The following is a 27,446-nucleotide window of genomic DNA, read 5'->3' as shown; positions in this document are numbered from 1 at the left end:
TGTCAAAGCACTTCCCCAATCTTTTATCTTCACAGAGAAGATCCATTGATTTTTAACACAGTTAACACATGGCACTCAACAGAGTTGCTGGCTGAGGCAAACCATTTTGATTGCCACTACTACTCATCTGAACATGAAAGCACACATATAAAACATGATAGCTATGGTTCTGTCACGTTAAGAGCCTTGTTTCAGCTAAGATCAGCACTAAAACACCCCTGTTTTAAAGCTGAGCCATCCTGGGATGGATTAAGTAAGAATCTATTCTTCCTTCTACATGCTTGATTAAGTCTCCACTGGTGCAAACTGCAGATGGATAGGCATTACTGAGTAATGATACATGACACGAAAAAAGCCCACCTCAACTTTACTGAGTGCTCTTGACTCCAGGAGTCAGAAAATACATTTTAAAACTTTCTAATTCTACACAGAGAACTAGGTAACACGCAGTAGTAGATGTGATTCTGCTTTGTGATTTTCGCATATTTTTTCTCAGGTGAAGTGCACATGCAGAGAACCACCACACACTAAGCACAGTGTTATCACAATGATGGCAGGTTATTTGTTGGTCAAATAAAGAAAAATCTCAACATTTGTTTCTCTCTTCTCTGTCATGGCACTAAGAAGATTTCAGTATGGGCTCTGATCTTCAAGACCTCATGTACATACATCCAGGTTAAGACAGAATATTCAGCAGGTACTTCAGAATTGGACACACAAATAACAATTGCCACAGATAATATATTACTGAAACACCGCTGTACCTCAGAAGACTGCGTTTCCAAATATATAACAATACCAAGATCTTTTTTTTCAGTAACATGTGACCCCGTTCACTGTCTTCAGGTGGGGTATGATATTGGAAGGGGTGTAGAACTTGACCCACGGACTCCAAGTAATATTGAAATCTCCATGGGACATCTCACCCACAAGTGAAATTGGAGAGCGTCCCTCAAAGCCCTGCATTGCTGCTTTCCTATGTTCTGTTCCAGGTCGCAGACTGTGCAAAGCCCAAGTGAGTGCCATACCAGGGATCTCCCCTGCTTAGCAGCAGCAGTGCTGTCGCTGCACAATTAGGTCAACCACAAGTTACAAAGGCTTTCTTGGGGGGGCGGGGACAGGCACTCTCTTTGCAAGAATGTTGCCCATGATCACCAAGAGAGAAGGAGGAGAGTAGCTCATCAGTAAAGAATGTGAGCTTCTTGTTTAACACAAAAGACATCTTGTCGCTTTAATCTCAATAGGCTGTTAAGTAATTAGGAAAACACTGAACTCTGAGTTTAGAGGAGTCATATCTGCACTCGTGCAGTTTGATATCGCATATATGTACACATTACCCATACAGAATACCAATGATGGGGAGATAGATAAACCTAACCTGGTTTAAATGCTAATCAGCACTTTCAGAAATGAAGATTTAATTCAATAGGTGAAGACTATCATGGGTAAAATACTCACTTTGATTACTGCTATGAAAATAACCACCACCACCTTCGAATGAGATGAGAATCAGACCTAAGTGTTCAAAAGATGCATATCCTACCCAGACTTACAAAATCAGTCACCAAAGCCCAAGCCATCACTCCCTCCGAGTCCAACGGGCACAGGGCGTAAGTCTTGTCAGACTATAACTATTTGCTAAGTTCTGTGACGTTTTGGTTTTACAGCACTGCTGGTGGTTTACTGTCACATTCAGTAATGACAGAAACAGTATATCCAAAAGCATTTTTAAAGAGGAAACAGTTGATTTAACCCCTACATGGTGAATAATTTGAACTTTGTAATGGTTTTAGAGATGCAGAGTTCCTCTAATTCCTCTGAGTTCTTGCTAGGAGGTTGGTAATTGTTTTCCAATTCCTTTCATCACTTGTTCCACTGCCAAAAAACTTCCTTTTCATGGACTAAAATTGCTTTGCTGTCGTTCAAGTGGTCTGTTACAAAGAAGTTGTAAAAAATATTACAAACTTCATGATGTTAAAGAATATTAATTCTTATAATGATACCCAAATTACAACATAATTATTTCACTGACAGTACTTAAAACTTCTAGCAAGAAAAAGAAACACTGCTAAATTTTTCTAGCTGCAACTTGTCACTGCTGCAGTCTTAGCCTTTTGCAGTGAATCTCAGAGAAGAGTCTGGCTCGCTCTTCCTTCAGATGCAAGACAGCATTCAAATTCTCCTTACCCCTCCCTTCTGCAGGCTGAACAAGCCCTGGTTGGACTTGATGATCTTACAGGTCTTTTCCAACCTTAGTGATTCTGTGATTCTGTTGTCTCAGCACCTCCATGTACATCTTTGATGCCTTCTGCCAGACTTTGCTGCCTCCACTCTGGTTTGTCACTATCTTGTTCCACAGAACTCAAAACTGCACCCACTTTTGGACAATGGACACAGATGTGGCTTCATGGCAGCCGAGTAAAGGGGAGTAATTATTTCCCTTGATCTGCTGGCTATGTTCTTGCTAGTGCAACTCTGTCTGTGGTTAGTGCTTCATCACTGTAAGGGCACGTTGCTGACTCACGCAGTTCTGCATGTGACTCCCATCTCTCACATAATGAGGTATTTTCAGTCTCCTTCCTAGTCTTATGCCCCATGCTCATGTTTTCCAACATGATCTTTAATTGCTGTCATTCTTACTGCACAAAACCTGCAAACAGAAGTAAATCCATTCCTTTACACGCTAGCCAATAACAAAAAGTAAAAGACTCACGAAGGACTTGTCTCACCAGACATATCATCAGAAAGGTACACATGGAGTGTTATCAGATACACCCTGTGAATCTTCAGCATTTCCACAGTCGATCCCAAGCTAATCATGGTTAACTTAACTACCTAGACCTACTCTCCTATGGTTGAAAAATAAATGCAATGTGGACTGATTTAACCTGCCTTACCAATTTGAAGTAGTTAAGCAATTCCCTTGAGGTTAAACTGTCTGCTGCTAGTCAGTATCAGAACACAAAGGTATTGTAACTTTCACAAAAGCTTTTTTGGCATTGATGTTTCCTACACTAAAGGCAATACAAGATAGGATCAAGCCAGGGAGTGGGAACTGAAAAGTATCCCAGTCCCTCCATTGTTTTTTCCATGTACAAGTGACTGTGAAGGTCTGCGCACTAATATTTGTTCCTTTCAAACCTACGCTGAAAATTATTGTGAAGTCTCTCTCTCAAAACAACACTAGGTAAAACTGTCTGCTGGCTCTTCAAAGACTGAGAGGAAACTACCACTTCAAGTCAATGTCTGCTACCCTCTACCATTTCAGACCTTTATTTTTACCACCTGCCAAACAAGCAAAGAAAAATTTCTGAACCAAATGCAATACAGATTTTCTGACAGGGGAAAAGTAATATATTAGACTCTATTATCCCCATTTCTTTCCCACAATCCTTTCTTCAATGACTGAAAAAGATTTTCTGACCTCTGCAAAGCCCATTTGACCTAGAACACTGCTGCTATTGCTAAACTGTTTTTCATCCTCTCCTTTTTGGCACTCTCTTGAACCTACTGGTTCCGTGCTTTTATAAAAGCCTTGTTTCGAGGCTCTGACTAGTCCACACCATAGGCAGTAACCAGTCTTCCTTATTCGAAGGGATCAGATGTTGCAAAAGTGACATGAAAAGCAAAACGCTCTTTTGACAGGAAAAGGATCGTGTGTCAAAGTAGATCTTTCCTTGATTAACTGGAGAACATTGCCACTTGAGTCAGTGCTGTGAGTTGCTGATTTTCTTTTTATACACAATGAAATATGATGAGGAGACTTTCACAACAGTTCCTGGTCTTCACTATCTGAACTTAACAGCAAGCTAGAATGACTCACAAGGTGCTTTCCTGGCTTTAGTTGGTCCTTTACTTAGGTGTAAGGAGAGGGGCAGTGTGGCTAATCTGTGCAGTTCAAAAAGACTATGAACAAGCAGACGATGTAGGTGAGACGAGCAGGATAACATAGAAATATATTTAAAAGCATGTAATAGATAGCTTCAGACTTGCACTTCATAAATCACCATGTGTAACACTGGTAACATGCTGTGATCGATCATGGAGCTCTTCGGAGGCCTTTGCGGGAAAGGCAAATCTAGATCTAAAACCAGTATAATGAGCCTGGTGAACAAATAAACTACTCTCCACATTTTGCTGGGAATTATTAGTCTTAAGTGATACATTTTGGCAATCCGCATCCTTTACAGAGGTGGTCAGCTTCCATTCAAGCACACTGCAGAATCTAAATAAATGGACTGTGAAGGTGATTTTCATGAGCCACCTTAGAGAACACACTCTATAAAATTGCCTGAAAAGTGTATGTGGTGTAACGATTAAAACCAGAAATTATTAGTGCTCCTGTAGAATAAAACAATGTTTTATTAGGTGATTTTTAAGACCACAGAAAAAAGGCCCTTTGCTCTACTTTTCTTTTTAAACGTCACCATTTTTCCCCCTCATGGACTCTGTTCTATCAATTCATTCTCTTCCATAGTTTATTAACAATTCCATAAAATCTCTACTACAGTTTCATATTTCTAGCATAATCCAGAGGAGAAAAACACACTTTTGCATTGCAATTATTCTGTCCTTCCCCAGAGACCACCTGCCAGCCAACTCAGCAAAGAGGAGACAAAAAAACCCAACTCTAACACAAACACACATACACATACATACACACACACACTTGTGGGATTTAAGAGCTCTTGCCGTAGTACAGAGACACCATTCCACTCACAGTTGTGTATTTATTTCTGATGTGATTTAAAAGTTAGGAAGTGTGGAAGATAATCAGGTCAATCTGTAATAAGCTATCTGTTACTGAAGCCATTAAGTATTACACACATGAAAATAAAAGATTTTGAACATTTGCTTTCTGTTTATGGGGACAAAGTATACTTGCCTTGGGCATATAAGCACTTCTATTGAGAACTGCTGCATAAATGAGAAAAAAATACTTTCAGTACCTTCCTAATAATGCAGACTTACTAGGCAGTAATGGCAACAAATACTGGTTTTGCTTAAGACCGAAAGCTAAGAGTGAACTCCAGGCTGGAGTGGTGGTTAACAAAATGGGATTTCATCACTCCTATAGGTTTTTTTCTTATCCATCCTCACAGCACCTCAGTCCATTCAGATCTGTGATGTCTCCCTTCCGTTCCCCCATCGGTGCATCCATCATTTTCCCTTACATCACCTTCTATCTTTGTATAGCATAGTACCTATAGTATCATCTGAAGTCAGACAGAGCCCTGAGAAAATTAAATGTTTCATGCACAAGCCTAACTTACAATTAGGACAGCACAAACTAACTCTATTTAATTGGCCAAAACATGCTTCAGCCAAACCACCAATAACGTAAATACCTTCACAGAAGATTTTCAGCAGCTAGCTCCAAATACAGAGATGAAAACATTTTCATACACCTCTGTGCTATAAAGACACAAAGCTCTACTCTGACCTCTTTTGATGTACATTAGCTGACTCCTCTTGGACCTCCTGATGAATGGAATACCTGCTTCCCTCTCCAAAGTTCAAACAACCACAGGCTTTTGAATATACTTTGGCTGATGGTTTACTTTGGCAATTACATTTCTAGAAATATTTTAACCTAAAAAAGCATACTTCTTTTCTGAGTTTAGTTATTATATATTTTACGGCACATTCACACTCGATTACTCTGCTATCATATTTCTCATAGCTGTTAAGATGTTGAATGATGTCAACAGAAATATCTAGCTGGAGAGACACTGCTTGGAGACACTTCTCATCACTAAGACATTTTGCCTTCTGAAACTGTCCAGTGAAGAAAGAATTATTCTTACAGAGAACAAAACTGAGGACCAGAGTACGCTAAGTATCTCCCTGAAGATCTTGTGTGATACCCTCCACAGAGGCATTGTACCATTTTCAAAGGACATTTCCTAGGCACTCTGAAAACCAGACGCTGGTGCTGGGATGAGGGCAAATTGAGGGCAGTGAGGCCAGGCCAGGGCATGCCAAGCACACTCACCACCTAAAACACTGCCAGGCACCCTGGGGCTATGCTAAGAGCAAAGAGTCACAGACACACTGCAGAAGCCCATAAAGGCAATTGGTTGTATGGAAGGATGGCAAGAGACAGACTTCTTTTCCAGTAACACAGACGTAGCCAAGAAATCACTGCATGGGGCAAGAATCAAATGCAGGGTATCATGAACTCCACTTCAGGCTCTAGCCATGAGGTTATCTTTTTCAGCAGCGCACACTGATGCTCTCCCTGGAAGCCTAGTAAGGAGAGGAATATTGGCCAGGTGGAGAACAAAGTGCTCACAGAAGAGCTCTGCTGCCATGCCACCACTCCTTTTTGACAGCAGATGGACTAGATCAGATTATTTCAGACCTAAGCAGAGATGGGAATACATAAATCAGAGCCGAATTTGGCCCACTCTTTCATAGTCCTCTTGTGAAGTCAATTATCTCATCAATCGTGCTTTGCCCTGGGGCTCTTCTTCCCTATTAACTTGAAATACCAGGAGGAAGAAATGCAAACATGCAAGAGTGGTAACTGGATGTTATGCTCTGTACTGATTTGCAGATAGTAGAATGTTAATGGCAGTGTCATCTTGGGCGCTACGGTGAACAGTAGCCTGATGCAAGAAATAGGTCATCATCTGAACACCCACTTGGAATAAATTTCCCCCTTTCATATTTTTCACTGTTAGTATCAGGTCCTGCTTCTACTTCAGCAGTTGGGTTTTGCCACTGACTTCAATTTGAGCAGGATCAGACCGCTCACTGATTAAAATGCAAAGCTGCAGATACCTCCTGCATGGGATGAATCCCCACAGGGAAAATTTGTCTGCATTTTTATTCATGTGAAGCGTTTTAAGGCTTTCATTTACACAGTTCATTCAATAATAACGTGTGTGCTGTATAATGGGGTACCTGATTAAGCATGCTTAAGTGCTTTGCTGGAGCAGGGCCATTTCTAGAATTTGAAGGTTCACTATGATCACACCCTCAAAACAGACAAGCTAGTTTGGGGAATTTTTCACCTGAGTTAATGGGCTTAATTAGGATCAGCAAAAAAGGTCATTTTTCCTACGGGAAATTTGGAAATGTCTTTGAGTTTCTTTCTTTTTAGCCACAGTTCCTACAGAAATTAGGTTAAGAAGGTCACACTGCTGTAGGTTTGTAAGTCTGTCCGTGAAACCCTTCAGTAACTTTTAAACCGGCTGCCAACTTCTCCTGAATGAGACAGGAAGGCTAACACTCTAAAGTTCAGTTCCAAAAGTTTCATAAAGAGATAGAAGGACAGACCAAGGAGACTTTCTTCATAGATGGGCTGACATAAAAGCTCATTCTCTATCACCTACCAGGGATACCTAAGGGAAGGATGCTATGAACAACAGCAAAGCTTCAACCCAGAGTGTGCTGGGTTTTAGATACCAGAGAACTGAGTCATTAATGCAGAAGTCCAAAAGAAATGTTTAAGGAATTACTTGATGGGGTCTGAGGGAGGAGGAGAAGAAAATGAAGGGAAAAAAAAAATTTTCCCAAATTCTAACATCCATTTTGGTTTTGAAAAGCAAGAAGGGGAAGCTTATGAGATTTTATCCTCCATCTATTTTTTTCCTTTTTTATCCATTATTATCTCTTTTATTATCCCCCTTCTTTCTCCTTCTTATCCCCAACTAAAAAAGTAAAAAAAAAAAAAAAAAAAAAAGACACCTCCTCTTTTAAACTCCAAAGAACCAGTTTTTTGGTTTTTTTTTTTTTTTTTTTTTTCCTAAAAACACCACACGAGGATTGTGTTTGGAAAATTTTTTAGCAGGTGTGAGTGGCCACTGTTCCACTTTGTACAGTACCATTTGTACAGTAATGCTCAAACATTATCTTTATTCTCCTGATTGCTTATAATTTCAGCATGAGATTATAAAACTCTCCTCTCACCTGACAGTGGCTCCTATCAGATCAGCACAGAATCAAGCTGGTTATTTGTTATTACTCTTCACATTACAACATGTAAGTTTAAAGACTTCTGTCTCCATTGCCTTCAGTCTGCTAATTTTCTCAGAAGCACTAATTTAACTCTGTGGAAAAACAGCAAGGAGTTTCCCTGTGCAAGGATTTTTTTGTGTAAAAAAAATGCAATCGATACATTGCCAAAGCCTTGTATTATGACCAGTGGCATGTATTTAATGTACCCTGAAAGTGAAGAAAAGCCTTTTTAGTACAATCTCTGTCCTTTGTAAGAGCACACTGAAGACAAATTGTTTTATTTGAGGAACATCTGAATCTCATTGATTAGCCTGATGAATACAGAACAGGAAAGCTGCCAGGTACAGAGGAAGCTGGGCATGTCCACAAGGGAGTGGAGCAAACAAGCAAATTACAGTATATGCATGCTTTTTTTTTTTCTTCCCCCCAAATGTTTTCACTTGGAAAACTTGGACACTCAAACCTCTAAGTTTCTTTAACTGACTGGTCAGTTAATCAGCATATTGTTCTCATTTTCTGAAAGCAAGCAGAGAAGGGTTTTAAAAGTAAAAAAATGTATTTTAAAATTATAAATAATAAATAAAATGTTCACATACATTGTGTTTAAATGAAATAAAATTTCTTCTGGAAAAAAAATATCTTTCCTCTTTTTGGGGAGAAAGCAGGTAAGTTTCACCTGGTAAAAAAGAATCCTGTCACTCCTGAGCATTGATTTAACAGGTCTGAGAGACCTGTAGTACCCAAAAAACTTCAGCAGTCTACTGTGAGGCTTTCTGTATAGCAAGTCAAGTACAAGAGTCTGTTTAGCTTCCAAAATGCTCAGTCTTTCACAAGTAAAAGTCAAGTAAAGAAAGTTCTTATCTTGAAAACCAGCAGATTAGTTTTTCTTACAGTCTTCATAATTCTTATATAATTCTTATACTTTATACTTAATTCTTAAATTCTTATATTCAAGTCTATACTGTTACACCTATAGACATACCTTATAAATAGTTTCATGTTTTCCCTTAGTTAAGAAAAAAATGTTGAAAATATTTTTCTATTAATTTTCACATTTTTACATACTGAAAAAATATTTTCCCCTTTAGTTTTTAACTTCTTGTCATTGAAAAATTTGAGGAAAGAAACAATCATGGGAGAGAAAAGAAGAAAAAGGCTAACCTACATGCTTTAAAAATCCGTTACCAATAATAATTTTCATTAGATACTTGAAGTGAAAAAATTAGTTGTTTTGCTTGTTTGCTCTAACAAGTAAGTAGATACTCCCCTACCAGTCCTTCACTGTTTATGGGAGGTTACCATATATTTAGAAAATTTACTTTCAACTTTTAATCACAATAGTCTTAGGAGAAAAATATTTGTCGGTTGTATTCCTCCTTTCTCATTCTTTCCTTGGTCTTCTTTTGTTTTACGTTTTCATCCTCCATTACACCCCACCTTTGCTTATGGTACAGTAGGTTGGAAAGTAATTCTTTTATCCATGCCAGGAACCAATTATGGAATCCACAAAAGCAGCTGACAAAAGAGACTCTGTCTCTGCTCTCAGCCTTTTGCTCCCTCAGGCCCTAAAACTCAGAAGTGAATGTGCATGGCCAGAATTCTCAATTTCTTAGAAGAAAGCAGGCAGGCATTTTAGCCAGTGTTTCCTGACTTAGAAGTGGTAATAGGAAGAGCTGAGTATGAGCATCTCTAAGGATGGACAAGCACTTTGGTATGGGTATTATCACCTACCTGGAACAAAGAATACAAAAATTTTAAACAGTTTGCTTTCTGTAGCTCTCTGTGCATTGCCTGCATTTGAATCAGTAGGATCTTGCACTACAAATTTCAATGCCATTTCAAATACCAACCTTCCAGTTTGATTTGGCCCATACATAATGTGTAAATCAAGCATAACTTCAAATTCATACCCAGGATTAAAGTTCTCACACACATACACCACATGCATGTATTTGGCTGGACACAGATGTTTAGTCTGGCTAGTTAATGATAAAGCATAAATCTCTCTGTACGGGTGTGACGATTTCTTCATATTCCACTGTTCATGTACAACAGAGTACATTTAAGATGCCACTCAGTTATTAAAGGTAGAGCTCACAGAGTTAAACTGCTCTTATTTTGACTACGGAAGAGGAAAACAGGGAATTTGGTTTCACTTAGAATAAAGACTCACAGTTTATCCACAGACCACTTGGATCGCAGAGCTGGGCTGCAAGGGAATTAGAAGCTAAATGCCTTTACATTTAGTCACGATGGGAAATGTGAACCTCCACACTCTATGGAATAGGTAAATAACCAGTTAAAAACCTAAATATTGGGAAATGAGACTAGAAAGACTATTTGATTCACTGGAGTCCACTCCCATACTTAATGTAGCCACAAAATATTTTGTTATATGCAAAGGAATTGTGGTCCCTTATACAAGGACTGACTTCTGGCTCGAAGCCTGCAAAATCACAGGTATTACTTCCAATACCATGGTAGGCAGTAAACATGTAAGGGAATACAAAATACCCCCTTTCCAACTGATGTTACCTTTACCCAGGTAAGGACCGAGTCTCCTTCTTCAGAACTTTCTCAAGGCATGAGAAAATGAAGCAGATCTGGTGACTCAAATTTACGATTTTCTTGTTAGAACTGAACAAAAAAAAACCCCCAAACTTTCGTGTTCAAGGAACATTGAAAGGATATAAAGGACTCAGTAGCTGATACCTATTCAGTATGTTATCGGCTTCTAAAGTAGTTTATTCTTGCTACTGGGCTTGATCCTTTCAACAGTCATTTACCGCTTGAAGTCAAAGCATCACAGAGAATATGCAAGAAACAAGGAATAAAGCAGCTGATTCTTGCACAGAAAAATACAAGATCACCTTCCCCTTCTCCAGCTCAGCAAAAATCAGCAGAGTTTATTACGTGTAAGCTCTTCTGGATAAACAAAGAATTGTGTCACTTTTTGTTATGTCAACTTCTTACAAATTTTAACAGTGGACTTCTCTAGCCATACAAGTGCTATGCAGAAGCTTATCTGCAACTACACATGAGATATCTGAATAAGAAGTGTGTAAACAGTGACAGCAAGTTTGTCTCACTGTCCTTGAGGGGGGAGTTCATAGTTTTGCAATGACATTAGAACACAACATGGCTGTAATTTTGGAGGGATGGAATAAGTTACATTCTATCTTCTAAAATAACATGTATTTTAGTATGGAAAGTTAAATGGTGCCTACTGCATGCACTAAATATATATTGAGAGTCATGGTAGTGACTGGAAGCCAAGTTCAGAAGACAGAACTGCTGTCTTACAAACACACATGGCCCAACTCGCGCAAAAAGGCACTCTTATACTGGGATGGAAAAATAAAGAGGGCTTAAAGTGGCTGTAAACATAAATGATAAGTGTAGAGAATCATGACCACAGAGTTTACTTTACAAATGCAGAATACAGGGATAGATTATGGGCATATGATAGATTGCATGCCCATATGTTTAATAAATAAATGCATCATAGGCCTTTGCAATTCATCATACAATTTGGACTGGATGATTTCTCTACCAATCACTCTGCCTTGGCATTTATTTGAGCACTCTAGAGGCCATGGACAGCTTTAAATAGCTCCAGTTAAAAATGAACAAAAAGAGAAATATTTCCTTTTTCCATCCATATATTTAGAATATTTTCTCCGTATTTTACCTGCCCAGAATAAGTTTCAGTTCTGGACCAGTAGCACATTTTCTAAAGATAAAAATGGAATGAGTTCAAAGTTTAGTATTCTACAGCCCTGTCACTGGAAAAGAAAAAAATCCAGCTGCTCAGTGAGAAAGACAACATTCATTTCAGTCCTCAAAGATTTCAATCCTAAGGAAAAAAAAAGAAAGCATTACATGTAGAAAAGACATTTAAGGACATTTGGAGAGTCTCTGAATCCTAGATTTTAGTCTCTGAATGACTGAATTGCTGGTAACAAAGTCATTTGTCTGTGAAAGAGGATAGATACTAAAACAATCTGCTCATGCTTTTAAAATGCTAAAACTCAAGTTGATAAACCTTTCTAGCAGAACACATCTTTCTATATTGGCACTAAACCTGACCTAATCCTATGCACTTGTTCTTAAGCACATACACCAGCTATATGCACTAATTTCCACACCTTGAACACAGCTGCCATAAATATACAGGCAATATCTATGCAATATAATAGCCAACCCTTTGTAAAAATGCCTAGAGTAAAAATTTGAGCTTACGTCTGGAAGATGCCATCACAGTGGCATCACCTGCAAATATGATTTTATATTCATTTTCCTATTTGTGATGAAACTGATTTAAAAAAATAGGAAAAATATTTATTTTATCTTTTTAGCTGCTGAACGAAACAACTTAGAAAACTAGGGTTAATTTTATGGCATTCTTAAAGAACTGAAAATCTTTGTACAAATGTGGTATCTATTAGCTTAAAATTCATCTTTAGCATTATTCCCACTTGCTACCTACTGCACATACATGACAACATCGGCTCCCTCTGGTGGTCAACATAAAACCAGTTTTGCATGGCCACTCAGTAAAATCTGTGCACCAGGAAGTTTAATCTGTTTCCAATTCACTGGATTTCATAGGGGTTGAGCACATTCATCATGTATCAGAACGGGTTTAATCATAAATTATACATCTGTCCTTATTTCCGAAAAGCACTGAATGTCACTGACATTGGAGTCATAATACTGGAATTTGTTTTGATTTATAAGCTATTTCACCCCAGATATCTTACCATGAAGGAGAGAGTATTTGAGCAATGCTGTTTGGTAGTGCAGAAAAATCCTGAATATATTAAATGCGTTTCTTACCAACTCTGGTAAGAGCATTTTGGTGAAAAATTGTAGTATAGTAGTCAATTTGTTATCAACTTCTCCATGTCATTCTTGTTACACTTCAATGTCTCCATGGTTAAAATAAAAGGAGTAAAACCAAGCCAATGTCCTTTCATATAACTGCTAACCTAAGATTCCATCAAACTAACCTAAACTGACATTTCTTCCTCTCATTGAAAATGACAGAAAAACTCCCATTCTCTTCCAGAAGCTGAATCAAGGTGACCTTAGAAATCCTGGGTTGAAGCCCGAAACCAGCGAGGATTCCCTGACTGTACCTCGGTGCTGAGCTGGTGCTTATGAACCAATCTTCCAGCGAGTTCACGTTCCCATAATCACACTTTGCTTAAACACTTTATGCCCTTGCACACACACTATTAGTGAATTAACAGTTGTGAAACAGAGTATCTATGCAATTCCACAGAATAGATTTGGATTTAATGAGTGTCACTGAAAGTTCTTTCCCACACTGTGTACAGTAATGGGAGGTGTTAAACATGCTAATGTTATACTATAATTTCTTACAATTAAGATGATTTCTTGTAAAGATGCAGCCATTTTTCTTCTTTTTTTTTTAAGTTCTGTGTAATACTATATATGTACCTGGCACTTATGAAATTGCAAGAAACAAAGGCTATGGGCTAGCATAAGGTAGGAATTTTTTTTTTAATTTCGGTAAGGCAGAGCTGACTAGCTTAAACCAGTCATTAAAACATTTTACATAGGAATTTCACAGAAAATGTTAATTCCCACAAACATATTTTTAGAGGTGAATCCTGCATTTTAATAAAAAAAAAGTAAATTAGTGATGAGTAATGTACTTTTTGAGTTTTCACCTAGAGCTTTTAAAAGTTTGAGCAGACCACCTGAAAAGAGACAGCTTTTAACAACAAACTTGTCAGCTATGTGGAGAGGAGTCATAGCTGTATTCCTTCAAAGCAAGAAAACGTCTTCATTGAAAATGTAATTTTGTTTGAAAACTTGAGCCTCCTTTAAGCTAAACTGGTGTCAATGCAAAGAACTGTTTTTACAATACACTGTAATTCTACATTGTACTCAAGATAAAAAACTTTGTTTCACCACTTCATTACTCCATTTTTATACTAGTCTGAACTCCATGGGGCATGTAACTCTGTGGAGTTACAAATAGGATGTAAATAGACTAATGGGAATGGGTAAATTAGGTTCTTAATCTTCACATTGTGAACACCTACTAGTTTTTTTTTTTTAAGAGAAGACTTACAATTAAACCATTGTCCTGTCTTAAGAAGCTATTACAAAGTACCTGGCAGCGCAGAGTTCAATTCTACTCCACTTTTATTAGAAGACCCTTAGGGTATTAAGTATACTTTCTGAAGCATCACTTAAAAATTAACTACATGTCATATTTGTATTAAAACCCGTCAAAACCCTTTTTAGTCATGTTTCACATTATCTGTAGGAATGCTTTGCTTTCTTATTCTCCATTTTGCCTACCTGGAAAGGATTCAAGTTGAACATTATTATTTGCTTGAGGGTAAAACAATAATTTTTCATCATTTAAATTAGAGTTATGTATTGCAACTCACTCATTTAAATAACATAAATGTCTTAAATCATAGTACATATGAAGTCAGAATAGTTCTGGGTGTGTGCATCATTGCAACTCATAAAACCTATGTTTGTAGTTCAGAATGATTGAAAATACATGCCCTATGGGCCGTTCACATGAAGAACTTTCTTCAACGCAAAGAAGTTTTTGGTAGGTACAATCCTATAGCTGGTATTTTAATTATAACTCACTGACTATTCCTAGTACAACTGTAAAAAGGAGACTTGTGGAACAAGATTTATCTTGAGCAAACAGCGTTTGCATCTTTTGTTACAGAAAGAGAACACACACCTTGATTTGCACAGGATGTCTCCAGCATCAAGATAAAATTACTCATACTAAGCATCAGAATGAAAACAGATGTAAAACCTACGAATTAGTGCATTTCGTACTGGTTCTTAGTATTCCTTTTAGGCCCCTTACAGATCCAACAGATCTTTCTTTTTTTCTCAGCAGCTTGATTGATAGCCAAGATATAGAAAGAATCTTGCACTTCAACTTGACTAGGCCATGCCCAGTTCTAGTTTTGTTCCAAAGGAACAAAACACATGCAATGAAGGAAAAACAGAATATATTACAGAATGTTAAAATGTTCTACCTAGGCTAACAGAAAAAAACAAAAAATGTTTTAAAGAAGTTTTCATTAAATCTTCAGATAGTACTGAAAGTAAGACACCCTGTTGCAAACCCACACTCTTTGAAACACCAAATCAAATTAAACCATGGCTCAAACTAAAAGAGAATCTTTTGAAAAAGAACAGACAAACGTATGGATAATCTTTTTGACGCTGATACACAGATTTATATAACACAGCATTCGGTTCTGGAGCGTACATCTCACAAATGAGTATGAACCACACCCTAAAATAATCAATAGTAATTAAAAGAGAATGTGCGAGTTCAAAAAGAAAGGAAGCCAAAATCTCAGTCAGAAAAAAAGGTTCTTTTCCAGCAGGGGAGGAAATAAGGCAACAGAAGAATCAGGGCAGCAGAGGCAACAGGAGGTTCAGAGGTATGAAGGTCATAGGAAGAGGCAAGGTCTGTCAGACGCGCTTGGTATATGAAGGGAATGATGCACAACAGTAAACTGTTGGGGGAAAAGAGTAAAGGGATAAAATTATAAATATTGTGTAGGTCAGACAGCAGAATGGCTAGCATGCTCAGTAACATTAAAAAATCAGACGCCCAAAGGAGGTGTAGGTGCATGGGCACATGTATTAAAATTTGGAATCCCAGAGATGCTCTGAGACTAACTCCCCGGGTTCATGTATGAGCTAACTCAATCCCAACAGCACAACACCTACTGATATGCAGCATGTCTATGAATTCTGCTTTACTTGGCCTGAATTTTAATTCTCCAGAAGGTACAAGAGAGATGATGTTGGAGATTCAACTTCATTCTTTAGCCTCAGATCAGACTGGATGAGTAAGAGGAGTGATGGTGGTATAAGCCTCCTAAGTCACACTTGCAAGTTTTCTTGCTTTAAAGAGCATCTCTAAGAAAGAAAAGGCTGGATCACTTGACAGATGCCTTCTGAGGCAGTGCGCTATGACAGGCCAGCAAAATTCCCTACTCAGCAGCCTGCAGTTCTTCATTAATTTAGAACCACATGTAAGAAAATGTAGTTTCCTCTCTGTGAGTTTCACTACCTATTTTTGCTTCAAATTAACAGAGTCGGACTCTTAGAGACTATTCCTAATGACTGTGAAAGACTAGATGTGCATCTAAGTTGACTAAGAAATATGACCAAATTGCTTGTGAAACTGTCACAGCTTTTGTCAAGTGGCTTGTATTACCTGTTAAATATATCAATGATATAACAAAAAACATTAAAAATTAGATATGGGGACAAGGCTCTCTTCTCTTCTTCTTGTTCCTTAAAATTAACCTGGTATTATCCATCAACTAGTAGTATATGTGTCATCCATAGAAAATAACTGGGAAATGCTTATACCCACTCCTTCATCCCTTTCAAAATTTTTGATTAAGTGATGATTGATTATTTCGATCTATAGTTAAAAACAAAGACATGTTCAAATCATGATTTCACTTCTTTAAAGACAGAACACTTTCCAAAATTTAAAAATCAGTTGTCAAGCCCTTACCCAGCGTGAACCCTGAGTTCACTAGTACTTTATCCAGTGTCAGAGTGAAGAATTTAACTTCAGGATCTCACTCTACAGGAAGGTGAATTGTTTATTATTTTTCAAACAGCTTTTAATTTCTTACTGCATTTCTTATTGATAGTTCATAACAAGCCAAATAAAGGACTAATCATGGAGGTTCACAGGAATATTGCATTTATTCCAATGAACTAGTTGAAAACATTTCAAGGCAGCATGTTTTAGTTGCTCGTCTAGGTGCAGCAATGTTTCAATATGTGCATTCTTTACCTGAGGTAAGTAGCACAGAGCTTACAACTGACTCATTTATTGGGAACTTCACAAGCTATGTGCCATAACCAAACACCATGCAACAGAGGTGACAATCTCCATTTCTGCATTCCCGAAGTGCAGTCAATCTTAGAATCACAGGCCATGAACAATCTGATTAGTAAGATAAGGAAGAAGAAAGGATCCCATAAATGTATCATTTTAGACATGCACACAACATGCAGCTAAGTGTCTACCAGACCAAAGGTTAAAAGGAAAGATCATGTAATGAGAATAAAAAGATTAAAGAGCAAAAACTGTGAGGAACAATTGTACTCTTGTTTGTGGAAAAGATTCTTACCATTAGTCAGAAAAGCCCAAGTATCTTACTAAAGGGCCTATTCATGAATGACTTACACTCCACGTAAATTTGGAAAACTCCATGAAGAGCAATTACCACCATCCTCTATGAAATTAAAATTCCTCAACATGGGTTTCCCAGAGCACAATGGGACAACTGTGTATTTGCTGGGAAGGAATGAGGATTGAAGCATGGTGCCCCACAGATAGTGGCAGATCGTAAGGAACAAGAATTTAAACTCCACATGATCACAGAATTTTTATTTCTGAATGGGAATCTCATCTTGTGAAAGACAAACTGCTGCTGACAGTCACCCACTCAGCAAAGGAAGACCACAATCCTCATCAGAGAAAGCTGCTTTGAGAGTGATTTCAGAACAAATACGCCTTTCATCAACAGCTGGCATCAGTAGCTTATCCTCCTTCCCACCTTGTTCTATGAGAAAACACGTTTACTGAGGTTAGAGTTAGGAAGCTTGAAAATTTTGTTCTTCTTTGAATCTACCGCCAAAGTCCTATTTGCACTGCTTGAGGCATTCTCAGGCAATAAAAACGATCATTGCAAAACTCTGTTCTTATACTGCTCAATCACTATAGTATCTAAGCACCTTTCAGAATGGCATTAGGCAACATAATTAGCATCTGTCATACATGCTGCTTTCTCTCATGGGTACATCTATACACATTTCTCCTGTGTAAATCTATACACGTATCTTTATCTAGAGCACAGCATAATTATAAAGCTGAACTTGTCCCTCTCCAACACTGATGCTTTAAGTCTGAAATAACTACCCATTAAGCACTACTCTCTTGCTCTCAATAAACTGAGGATAATAAAAGCTCATGTTATGTTTCCATGTACAAGCTTAATCAAATCCTTTTGGCTGGGATATCATGTTTGTTCAAGAGCAAATGATCAGGCTGATAAAATCAGAGCTGCATTGATTAAAGGGTATTTGATCACCAACTTAGATCAGGAAGCCATTGCAAAATAACAGTGGTAGAAACTCAAATGAAGCAGAAATATTAATGCAAAGAAGGCCACAACAGATTTTTAATAAAGAAAACATTGTAGGTAAGCTGACGGTATCTAGCAAAAAGAAAATTTTAAGTATGACAAGATTTTTGTGCATATGCTGGTAAAAATGAATTAGGGTTAATCCTCAACAAGGTTCAGGTTTTCTGTTAGTATGCATCTCCTTAATTTCCTTCTCTCCCCCCAATAAAACTTGTCAATCTGTATTTCCTCAGCACAGATTTGAAAAATAATGTTTTAGATTTAGCTGGTATCTGACAGCAAACACATCAACACTAATGTATCAAAGTAACTGCTACCTGCAGAATAATTTTGGTAAAGAAAATGTCCTGGAAAAAGATCTTTTCTCAAATTAGCAGCTAATGGAGACACTTCCCTATCCCATGGTTAGGAGACACCCTCCTAACTTTCAAAGGAAGTGTGTCCATGAGATGCCGTAATGTGCAGAGCTTTGCTGCCTTTACAGGATCTACATGGGTGTGCAGGGCAAGCCCACAGGGAACATAACACATGATCAAAGACTTGGATTGTGCACAAAGATTTAAAGACAGTCGATGGATAAGCACAAAAAAGTAGCATGGAAACATGCTTTTCACAGTACACAAGGATGTGGAAAATATCGTATTTCTTTGTCTGATAACTGTTATGCCCCAAGGGGAAGAGCACACAACGGACTGTCCAGACACAGCAAGGAAGATGTACTCATTAGGACAGGAAGGCCTTTAACAATATACATCTCCTGAATTTTCCAAAGGGAGACACCCTGTAGTTTTCAACCTAGTCTGATAGACTATTGACTCTCAAAGGAATTAATCTCTGCAGAGACAGAAAAAATGTTAGTACAGAAAAACAAACATTGAGAATTAATAGAAGACAACAGATTTTTGCTTCCAGCTGCACAAAGTCACGTGGTTTGATGGTTGTTTTTAAACGCTTCCATACATTGGCCAGATATCATCTGCAAAACTGTCTCCAAACAAGTGCTTTGTTTACTTTGTATTAATTAGTTACACTGCATTGGGCATTTTTTTAAGACAACAGGCAGGAAAAAAGGGAAAAAACAGACATGTATGTCTAGAAAGCAGAGAGGAAAGTCTGGAAAAGCTACCCCTGAGAGTAACCATCAAAAGAGCAGAAATGCAAATACATGTATTTTCAAACATACGTTTAGGTACCAGCTCTGTTGGTGCTGTAACATCTGCTTCTCTGTAACAGACTGTTGGATCCACAATGTCTCTGTCAGGAGGAGGGTAAGGTGGGGGTGGGGGAATCACTAACTGGGGTGGACCACGAGTGGTGCCTCTAGGAGGCTTTTGTGGCATCTGATGTCCATCACCTACAGGGGGATCAATTGACTAGTTACTTCATTTTCAAGATAATGATCACTCTGTTTATTTTTATTTTTTAAACACACATTGATTTTCCCTTACCCACATCCAAAGTCCTTCTGGATCTAATTCTGCTCTTATTTACCCCCAAATAATTAAGGGAGAAGGAAAAGCTAGGTCTCTCTTAAACCAAAAGCAATGGGACTAGAATTGGGCTCAGCACATATGTGTACATTGCAGCTAACAGTTAAAATCACCAGTTTTGGCAGCCATAAGGAAGGAGAAATAAAAAAAAAATTGAAAAAAGCTATGTAAGGAAATGTGAAAAATGTGTTTTATTTTTATCTTCTTAAGTGCCAAACTGCCTAAATTTGCTGACCTCTAGGATACTTTATATGACCAGTTTTTTGACTCTTTAGAGAAAGAGGAAAATGCCTCAGGTCAGTATTTTGAAGTAGGTATCTTGGTAGGTTTTTCTTTTCTTTTTCTGAGTAGGTGTTTTATTATTTTGACATTGTGGAGAAGCAGATGATTAAGTCATTTTTTTGCAAAACTGTGTTTTAAGCTATCAAAGGAAATGCTCATAACTTTGCCTGGTGGCTTACTTCAATACTATGTGCAATAACTAAATAAATACATGCACCTTTGTACTATATTAATAATTTGCAATGTTAAAAAGCTATTGCCAGTTGTAGTGTGCAGACCTAGAGTTAAATGCAGTTTGGAAAGTCCTTAGAAGCTGAAAATGCACTGAGAAACCATGACTACCTGCTCATTCTGGTCTCATACCCTGCCTTAAGCATCTGCTGTGGTCATTTCTGAAGACTGGTGCTGGCAGAAATGGACCTCTGGTCTGATCCATTCTGATCATTTCAATACTCTTAGGCTCATGCTGTGGTGCTGCTGAGAGGGAAGTAGCATCGAGAGGGAGGAAAAAAGATTAAACCATTATGATTTTCTACTTAGGAGTCACTAGCTTCCAGAGATTCAAGACACAATTTAATGCTGGCAAATGTGCAGACCCTTTTTTACTGCTTTGAGAAAACTGGGCACAATACTTTCGGGTCAGAATAAGTGATTCAGTATTGAATACTGAAATTAATTTGCCAGTTTGAGAATATTTTTGATAGGATTTTTTGCTTTGATTCGTGTGGCTAACTTGGAAGATACATAGGTAGCTTTAATCCTTTTTCCATCATGCGGCTGCCTATTTCTTGCAGCACATTTTTCTCCTCACCACAGTCTTGCTTTTTTCACAGCTTTTCTCTCTTGCTTTTAGAGCCATCTGTGCTTTCTCATCATTTTCTTGCAAGGGCCCCGAAGAGAGACTGTTTTACCAACCTTCCCTTGCTGTAACATTTTTTCTTGTTAATGAATGCATTCATTCAAGAAAGTAGCAGAAAATGAAAAGCACTGAGGATAGGGCTACTGCGGGACGAGTTGCTTTGTTGGTGTAAATTAATAAGGCTTCATTACAGTAAATGATACTACAGACTCCTACATCAGCAGTGTCGGGCCAGCAAGCACTTATGTACACAGTACTGAAAGGACTAGAAGGGGCTCTGCTGTGCTTTATTATTCCATCTGTAACATTCTGAGCACTGATACAAAATAAAATGAACACTTACAAAAAGTTAAAGCACCAAATGTCATCAGTAAGTGACCAGCAGTAGGGCAAAGGAGGAGCAACAGACTGTGACATCTGCAACGGTTAAAAGTAAGCCAATTTGCCGAAAACTCCTGTGTTATATGGCATAGCGATAATGTTCCCCTTGGAGGGTTTAAATAAGAGATGTCAGTGGAGTTGAACATGTCACAAGATAATGGACTCCTGCTGCTACATAAATGCTGAGGCATTAAATGTGAAGCATTTACTGAAAATAAATGTTGGAACAAAGCCAAGAGGTTTCTTTCTAAATTGTGAGGCATTTGTAACGTAAGCAATTATGTATGACAAGATGTCGTATCTGTATGTCTTAGGCACTTTATGAAACATGAGGTCAAAGTGCATGGAGTGCATTATGGCTCTTGAAGAATGATTCTCATAATGTACTGAAAAATGAGTTCCAATATGTGGGGTTATTATCTCATATCTTTACCCATCATAAAATCACTGTTTGCTAAAAGCATAATCTTGGGGTCCTCACTCAGGCAAAGCTCCCACTGATCTGAATAAGCTGTCAGTCAGATAACGACAGAGGTCTGGGAGAATGTTTTTCAGTCTTCCTGTGTGAGAGTAAATGTGGTGTCACATACAGCTGAAGACTAAAGTTTCTTTTGTTGTCTCCAGCTTTGTACAGCATTCCTTTGAAAGCAACAGTTCTTGTCTTCTACTGATTAGCTAAAGACTCAGCACAGATTGATTTATAATAAAACTGAGGACTAAATACAAAAGAAAAACTTCACTGAATATGGTCAGTTGATGTCAAACTGTTGGAGGACTACGGGAAAAGAAAATGTCTTCAGGCTTTAGGAACATGAGGAGATACTGAACCAGCTTGACTGTACTTCAGTTCTAGCAGAACCCCATCACTTCAGATGCATTCAGTATCACCAGGCCTATGTCCATTTACTAGCATTTCCATTTACTATTTCCATATTTCCATTTAGTAGCAAAACCACCGTGACCTTAAAGGTGCAGAATAGGCCCAGGGCTAGTGCTTTTGGATATCGAGCTCGTACCAAACATTCAAATCTAATCTAATGAGTGTTATCTACCTTTTACTACCTTGTGTTACTCTTAACGGCAGCATTAAAAAAAGAGGTAATATACAAACACCTACATCCAGACTTTCATTCTGCAGAGAAATACACTTTTTTTCCCCAAGTTACAAAAATTCCTGAACTCACAGCATAACAGAATTAAGGAAACTTCGAACAGTGAGCACCAAAAGCACATGCACAGGATTACACAGGAAAAAAGAACACCTCTCACCCATTGTGCTCTTCCTCTTGTCTTCCCTCTCTTCTGTCCTGTTTGGCATGGCAGGAGTGGGTGGAGCAGATGCAGTTGGTGGAAGAGGGGCACGCCTCTTCTTTTTCTGTAAATCGTTTAGGGATGCTCCCTGTGAAATCTAGCAAAGTTGAAAAATAAACAAAATAAATGGTATGTTTTGTCGATGTTGTAAATTATCTGTAACAAAATAAAGTTATTGTCATATGACCTAATTTCTCAGCACAGAATATTTATAATGAGTATTTATAGTGACAACGGGAGATTAAAAAGACAGATCAGAAGAGGTACAGTAATATTGCACTCAGAGAAGGAAAGGGACAAGAACTGCAGATGAATGTCACAGCAGAAATACCAGTCTGGTAGACATTTGATGTTTTTGGTAAAAGGGAACTAGAGAGCCCAACACTCAGCAACGCGCAGTATGACACTAAGTGTGTTGTTAAGCTTGAGCCTTAGCATGATCTTATTTTTCCATTGGTTTCTTCAGACCTTAAATTATGGTTAAACACTCCAATCAGTATGTGTAGGGAATAAACTCTCTCATTTCTTTGTTTTTCTGCTCAAATTCTTGTTTAAGGACTTTAGAGAGAAGAATCAGAATTGAAAGTTTGCGTACATGATGATACGAGATCACACTGTACTCTATTTATGTCTACTGGACTTCACAGACATACTTTTGAAGATCTGTAACACCTCAGCTTCCAGTAATTGCAACATGCTGGTTGGCAAGCCAAAACTTCATTACTGTTTACACTGCTTTTAAAAATACTAAAAATTTTATTACAAGTGACTTGGGTTTCACTTGGTTGGATAATATTTTCTGTAGCTTGTTGGAACTTAGCTCTATTTCCTTTTTCTGGAGAATAATAATAATAAAAATAAAAACACGTAGGAAAAATCTATTGAATTTTTATATTTGAGAGGTACTGACAACATTAGACAGAACCAGGCTGAGGCAGAGGGTAATGGGAGCTGCCCACACATGGCATGCTGTTGGCATTCCTCAGTCTTCACATCCATCACTTCACTGCTCTGTCCGTCCTGACACTCCCCATAACTGAAGATATCTAATATACAGAACTGCCTGGTGGTTTTCTAGTATTTCAAAGGCTTAAACAATAATAATAATCTTTCCTTTAATCCAGAGGATTAACGAACCCTTAAAATACATTTGTTGTGGGAGATTTCATTAAACAAATAGTAGCTTCACACTGCTTAAAGCTATTATCAGAGTTCAGAGGAAAGGCACCATTTAGATGCATCCTTTCCTACGCTGACTGAAAACCCTGAGAATAAATGAATTTTACGAGTAGGACATGAATAGAGTCTCCCTCACTTAGCCTTCCTTTTTAAAAGCACTCAGAAGGCTCTTAGGTTATAAACCACAAACATTCAGTTTGCATCTTTCAGGAGAATGCTTTAACCACTGTGCCACATGACATTCGGACACTCTCCATCCCTTCTTGGTGAACCTGCATCCTGCATATGGAGAAACTTGGTAGTAACTGCACTGGACATCCTGGCACGTTAACCAGGATGAGCTGCAGCTTTGTGGCAAACAGTTTCCATAAGATGGAGGGGACGGAAGGTGGGAAATAAAGGTGTCCTGGTCTTGCTTCCTACCACCATGGATTATTTCTGCATTTTACATTAAATGTCCACTGGATACAGGGCATGACTAAAGCCAGTGAGGCCAACCTAGATAAAGTTAGGCATAGTAAACGGGCAAGAATGTTAACTGTAACTAGTGATTTTGCGGACTTCCATTTTCGTCACCAAACTTCATGGAATTTGAAAAATTAGACTTACACCCAGCAAAGAGCACCAGGCCAAACGTTCAGGAATGGATACAGCAAAATTTTAGAGCTCCTTTGAAAAACTTTTACCCTGCCAGTGGTTAGGAACTGACTGCAATTGACTGAAGTTGAATCCCACCCCTCCCACCCCCCAATTCTTGTAGAACCAGAATGCCCAATATTGAACTGTACATGGGAAACTCTGTTCAGTGAAACAGACTCATCAGGCTTTGGTTTACAGAGGAGGAATCACAGGGAGGACAGCTACCTAATCCTGCATTCTTCTCCATGTCCATTTGGGGCAATGGGCAAATACGCACTTTGAAAAAAACACAAATCACATTCCTCTGCACTGCCATTTTAAATAATTAAAGACATGTGAGCATTTAATACTGTATCTTGATTCTGCAGGATACTACCTTACAAAAAAGAGAAAATTATTGAAGTGGGGACTTCGATTAATCTGACTACAAAGTCTCCAAAATTCAGTAGCTATGGAGAACTTGAATCACCTGGGAGACAGGCAGCATCTGAACTTCACCAACACTTCACAAGCACAAGCCACGACTTCTGCGGTTATTTAATGGCATTTTGCATCTTCCACATTCACTCCTGTTTCTCCAGACAGAAGGGTCATTTTACTTGAGAACAAAAAATGGATTTACTGGTGATTTAAAAGATAAGTCTAGGAAATCCTGAGAATCAAGGCAGAAAGTAAGGAAATGTGTGTTTCCACTTGGAATGACAGAGATCACTAATCATCCTTCCCCCACTACCAGATGAGTAAAGGATGTTAGTTTGATATAGTCAAATTCCTCCAAGATACATTACTGCTTTACTAAGAAGAAAGGATCCTTGTTAGAAGCCAGCTTATCTTTTTTAGCTCTATGCATTCTTATTTAGTTGACTCTTCTAAGGATAATTAGATATATGGATGGATGAACACGCTGCTACAGCTAAAGAAAAGACTAGAAAATAGCTAGTGCACAACTGCAATAATGTAAGTTTGGTCAAATACACACATAAAAATGCTTTTATTATACTGTCAGCTACGTGCAGTATACTTCATAAACACCATAAAGAAGATGAAAAGCTTGTTTAAAGCCTGCCACACTACAATGTATGTAAGAAGTGTCTAGTTCAAGAACAAGTCATAAAAATTGTTAAAAGTAGTTCTTTAATGCCAACCTTGGTAAACCTATGAGGCTAAACATAAATGGAAAAACCACAATGAACATTCTGTTTCTTTCTTGAAATTGTATATACCAAAACAATAGAACTTGAAAACAATTTGTTATGGCTGGCTGCTTTTTTTATAAAGAAATCAAGCCTTAACAACATTATCTGAAGTAATTTCCTATCCAAATTTTGTTACAGGAGCATCTCCCTGAGCGTAACAGAATATTTCCTAGCCTTAGCATGTGTGCTTCACCTTTGTAGCATTTTTAACTAGAAGAAATCATTAAGTCCGCTTCTGTTACGCAACAAATACGTAATTTTTAAAGACATTACTAAGTGTTCTCTGACTATAATTAATACCATCAACTGAGCTAGAGATGAATAAAGAGGGCCAAAAAGACCTAAGTCTGACAAATAGTGTCACTTCTGTTCCCATATTGATGAGACCACATATGACACAAAAAACAATTTTCCATTAAATTCATGTCATGGCTCACATGCCATGACATGAAATACTTCCAATATTGCAGACAAAACTGAGGAATGTGCTGAATGTGTTTTCCCTCTGTGAAAGCTCAACATCTTTATTAAAATTTGAGGGTTTTAGACAAGATTTTAGAATATATTTAGAGCATAACAACAACGTCATAGGGAGGTTATGTGTCAAAATTATGTGGAAAAGAATCCTACAAGGCTAATGCTTGAAATTTTCAATCAGTAGCACTTGATAGTCACCTTACTTGCAAAAGGTCTGTAGATACTGTAAGAGAGGGTATGTAAATTGAATTTGAGTTTCCTCATGCATTAATAGTCCAGTATTTTCTTTGGGTTAGGTTGCACTGAGTATGAATTAATGAAAAATATTAATGAAGGCCCAAAGAAACAAAAGCCACCACCACCAAAAATTCATCAAGCATTCAAAGCCAAAGAGGTTCTCAGATAAATTTCCAATGTTAGCTCTGCACCTTTGCCTTGCCTGTCCTCTACTTACAGGTCAGACACTGGTTTTGTATTTATCAACCCTTCCCTATTAATCTTTCTAACAGAAATGTTTATCTGTGTAAGTACTTTCTAAGTCATCTGGCAAATGCCACCTTTCTTTTATTGACAGACCAAACTAGGCCTAAATTTACTGCAGGTTTACTGTTGCTGAAACTGAGCCTCCTTCTGTAAGACAGAAACTATACCATTAATTTGTGCTCCTCTGTCCCTCCAGTATCTACCAACATTTGCAACCCACTTGATGACACTGACTACTTATCTCAGCCATCTGAATCACTACTTTGACCAAGAAGGAAATCTCACTCTACTGTCTCCAAAAACAGATTAAAGACTCTACAATAGCATACTCAGAGAGTGACACATACCCATGTCTGTTCTGGTAAGGACAGCCCACGCACTCTTGCTGTAGGTGGTAGAGAAAAAGGGACTGGGCTTAATGCAACCTTGGAAAGTGCACATAGCACATATCCTTACTAAATAACAAAGTCCTGTAACGTTGCAATTACTGCAGTCATATCTTGACTGGTGAAGAACCTAGCAACTACCAAGGTGTTGCAAAATGGTGATGTGGCCAGGTAAAAATCCTTAAGCTAACACCAGAAGCCCAGCTGGGTTTTGTGGGCTTGAGGGAAAAATATCATGTAACTTCTAAACTGGATGCTGAAGGCCACTTTGGTGCCTTCTGGGAACTACTGCATTTCAAGTAACACATTTTGCCCATTTATTGAATAGCTGAGGGGGATTTCATAGTCTTCAAAGACTACTGTGTTGGGACGCAGAGACCAGGACAACTAGCCATGTTTTCTTCCTTCTCCCAAGATTGATGTCTGGGGAGAAGAGTGGACATATGAGAGTCACGTACTTTCTGCAAGACTGAAGAAGAGCTTGGGAAATAAGGTGAGTGATCTCAGCTCAGAAGCACAACTAAGAACATAAGTAGGGAAGAACAACTTTAAAATTGCCATGGAAAGACTTTCTTGTCTCGCAAACTAAAAGC

At 38.1% G+C, this 27,446-nt stretch overlaps 1 protein-coding gene across 1 annotated transcript in view; it reads right to left on the bottom strand.

Moving 5' to 3' along the window:
- Window positions 1–27,446, bottom strand: part of COBL (cordon-bleu WH2 repeat protein) — a 152,503-nt gene that overhangs the window by 21,880 nt on the left and 103,177 nt on the right. The window contains exons 9-10 of the mRNA XM_059815649.1: window positions 22,452–22,590; window positions 19,354–19,524 (exon numbers count right to left, since the gene is read on the bottom strand). Of these exons, the coding sequence (XP_059671632.1) occupies window positions 19,354–19,524; window positions 22,452–22,590 (310 nt within the window). The remainder of the gene's footprint in view (window positions 1–19,353; window positions 19,525–22,451; window positions 22,591–27,446) is intronic.

This window comes from Gavia stellata, chromosome 3 (genome assembly GCF_030936135.1).
Source record: "Gavia stellata isolate bGavSte3 chromosome 3, bGavSte3.hap2, whole genome shotgun sequence".
In the NCBI taxonomy this organism is placed as follows: Eukaryota; Metazoa; Chordata; class Aves; order Gaviiformes; family Gaviidae; genus Gavia; species Gavia stellata.
The sequence above is the reverse complement of the archived record's forward strand: the minus strand, read 5'-3'. Positions and strand labels throughout refer to the sequence as shown.